This window comes from Citrus clementina, unplaced genomic scaffold, assembly GCF_000493195.1.
Source record: "Citrus clementina cultivar Clemenules unplaced genomic scaffold, Citrus_clementina_v1.0 scaffold_4, whole genome shotgun sequence".
NCBI classification, from domain to species: domain Eukaryota; kingdom Viridiplantae; phylum Streptophyta; class Magnoliopsida; order Sapindales; family Rutaceae; genus Citrus; species Citrus x clementina.
The window spans coordinates 7,253,797-7,256,476 of record NW_006262274.1 but is presented as its reverse complement, the minus strand read 5'-3'; the positions used below and the strand labels follow the sequence as shown (position 1 = coordinate 7,256,476).

General features: G+C 31.3%; 1 protein-coding gene across 1 annotated transcript; it reads left to right on the top strand.

Annotated features, from left to right (window-relative positions):
• Positions 1 to 345: 345 nt before the first annotated feature.
• Positions 346 to 2,433, top strand: LOC18045591 (ethylene-responsive transcription factor RAP2-3). The gene is made up of 2 exons (XM_006436476.2): positions 346 to 565; positions 2,309 to 2,433. The coding sequence occupies exons 1-2, from the start codon at positions 346 to 348 to the stop codon at positions 2,431 to 2,433; spliced, it is 345 nt and encodes a 114-aa protein (XP_006436539.2).
• Positions 2,434 to 2,680: the final 247 nt, after the last annotated feature.

Here is a 2,680-nt window from a genome sequence, read left to right as displayed (position 1 = left end):
AGTCTTAAAAGACTAGATTACCCTTATGATGTCAGCGCTTGCAAACGGAAGTTAGCGGAATGGTGGACGGTAGAAGTATTTTGTCAACTTAGGATATGCGAGTGATGCACTTGAAAAGAGTTCACACACGTTTAATACGAGTATCATTTAAGATTATATGGCTGTTAATTTCCCTTAATTTTATGACTTAATCTCTTAAAATTGTTATTGATCCATTCTGAACTTCCGGCAACTTTCACCGGCGATGGCTGGACATTCTAGTGATAGAGCTGCTCATGATGAGGAGATGGAGAAGAAGACTTATTGAGTTCGCTAGAACGTGTATTGAGGAATAAGGCAAAGGCCATGGGAAAATGGGTAGTTGAAATTGGAGATCCTTACAAGGGCGTTCGCATTTGTCTCGGCACTTTCAACATAGTCGAAGATGCCGCAGGAGCTTATGCTGAAGTCGCCGAGCGTATCCACTGCAACAAGGCCAAGCTCAACTCTGCTCACCCGCCGCCGCCAATAACTCCACCTCCAACTAAGAAACGCTGCATGAGATTCCCTGAGTTGACTCGGCCGAGTTTTCAAGATTACCTTTTTATTAATTTACGGATTTCATTGGGTTATGCATTTGAGTTTATAAACAATTAGTTTTCTGTTTAAGCACTTTTGATATTAAAAATATATAAATCAATTGAGAATGAAATATTAACATGGTGGCTGCAAAGGATAAATTTGGAAGATTAAAAAAAAAATGTAACTCCTGTCATCTATTAATCTTGTGTCCAACCGAACAGGGGAAAATGGATTCCCCATCATTTTCTTCTCCTTTCCTTTCTCTTCTTCTCTTTTCCCTTCCTCTCCTCTTGAATATTTTCTTACAACCAAACATGACCTAATATTCTTGAAACTAAACATTTTCTGTTGACTAAATTTACGAATTGTGTGACAGAGAGAAATAAAAATGGATGTAGAAAACGTTTTTATAAAAATCCTACATCATCACAACCATTATAAACAAAAAATTTGGGTAATACACAAATGATTAAAAAAAGATAATTTTTTTTAACATAATATTGTAATTCATATGATTAATATGTGGTATGAACAAAGAGAAATGATAATATAAATTGACTGCTAACATTTTTTGTTCACTCGAGTAAAATCTTTTCGTGACGTGGTGAAATTGATTTATAAATCCCAACATCTTGCACAGAAATTGAAATTAACAAATTAAACTTTTCTTTGTAAATCTGCTGATTAGGTTATTTCGGTGTGATCATTTTCTTGCACTTCTTGGATATTAGTTAGTTAATTTTTGCAACTTGTAGAGGACCAAGGTCTTTCTAATTAAGAATGTTTTCATATAAATAAAAATAAAAATGAAGACATCAAAATAAATTAATTTGTTTATTCTATCCAAATGAATACGAGGATACACATAGTTGGGAAGAAAACACTAGCCTTTGCTTTCTTTCTTGCTGAAAATCAATATGACACAAAAATATGTGTAATTCTACGAACGTTGCCATTGTAAAAGCATTAGTTTTCATTTTTTTTAAAACCAATAACTTAATACTTAGGTCTTATTTGGTATAATTTTTCAAATAGAGCTAATTAAAAAAGAGTTTCTATAAGTAGTGGTTTTACTTTAAAAAAAAGTTGTAAGTAGAGTTCTTATTACAAATTATAAAATTATTTTAATAAATAAATTTTAAAAATTATGCTATAAAAAAATAAGAATGTAAAATAAATAATGAGTATTTTAAATAATTGATCTTTTTTACAAAAGCAAAAGTATGTTCAATTAGCATAAACTGTCAAAAGTATGTTCAAATATATATGTATAAATGAATTGCGGACAAACTATACTTATAATAAGAATTCTAAACTAATGTTCAATATAAAACGAATGTCGGCTAACTATACATGCACATGTAGTCCAAAACTATGTTAGAAAACTATGTTCAATTCGTATATAACAATTATTCTTAGTTAATCAGTGAGCCGTGGGGCCCATGCTAATTGTGTGCGATTAATTAATTGCAAGCCTTGATAATGCCCAATCACACCCACCATCGGCCCCTTCATTCTATATGTACCCTATACATGTATGTAATATCAAACCAGAAACAAGAACTCGCAAGAGCAACTCACTTGCTTTTGAGTTTTGATTACGAATCGCCACAAGCAGATATCTTTTCTGATTTGAAGAATATGGAAACATCTTTCGCAGGTTTTAGGCTAATTTCAGTTGAATACCATTTATTATTATTATTTTAATGTTTGCATTTACAAATATTTTTTGATATAAAATTTTCAGGTGGGAATATGTGGTCGGAGGGTTTCTTCACTCACTTTGCTATTTCTGATGATGAAACCATATGTGACAATCTTGATCTTCTCGTTGTCCCTCAATACGGGAGAAATCCTGACTACAGTGGTTAAGTGTAATGTTACTCTTTTATATTCTGTTTAATAAATAAAATAAAGGACATGTATTTTCAATACTTGTCTCAATCAGTTTGTTTGAATTCAGCTACCAAAATCTCTTGAAATAGACAAGAGATTTTCTTATTTACGTCTATGTATACTTGATCTTTATTAATAAATAAAATTGTTCTTTGCTCATATGTTGATTAATTTAGATTGCCAATAGACATTAAATCGTTATGTCAATTTATAACTAATTAAT

What these genes read in the sequence shown, in the direction of transcription:
- LOC18045591 (XM_006436476.2), top strand. Translation starts at nt 346, where the DNA reads ATGGGAAAATGGGTAGTTGAAATTGGAGATCCTTACAAGGGCGTTCGC. An exon ending in CCCTGAGTTGACTCGGCCGA is followed by an intron (nt 566 to 2,308) that starts GTTTTCAAGATT and finishes TAAAATTTTCAG; the next exon opens with GTGGGAATATGTGGTCGGAG.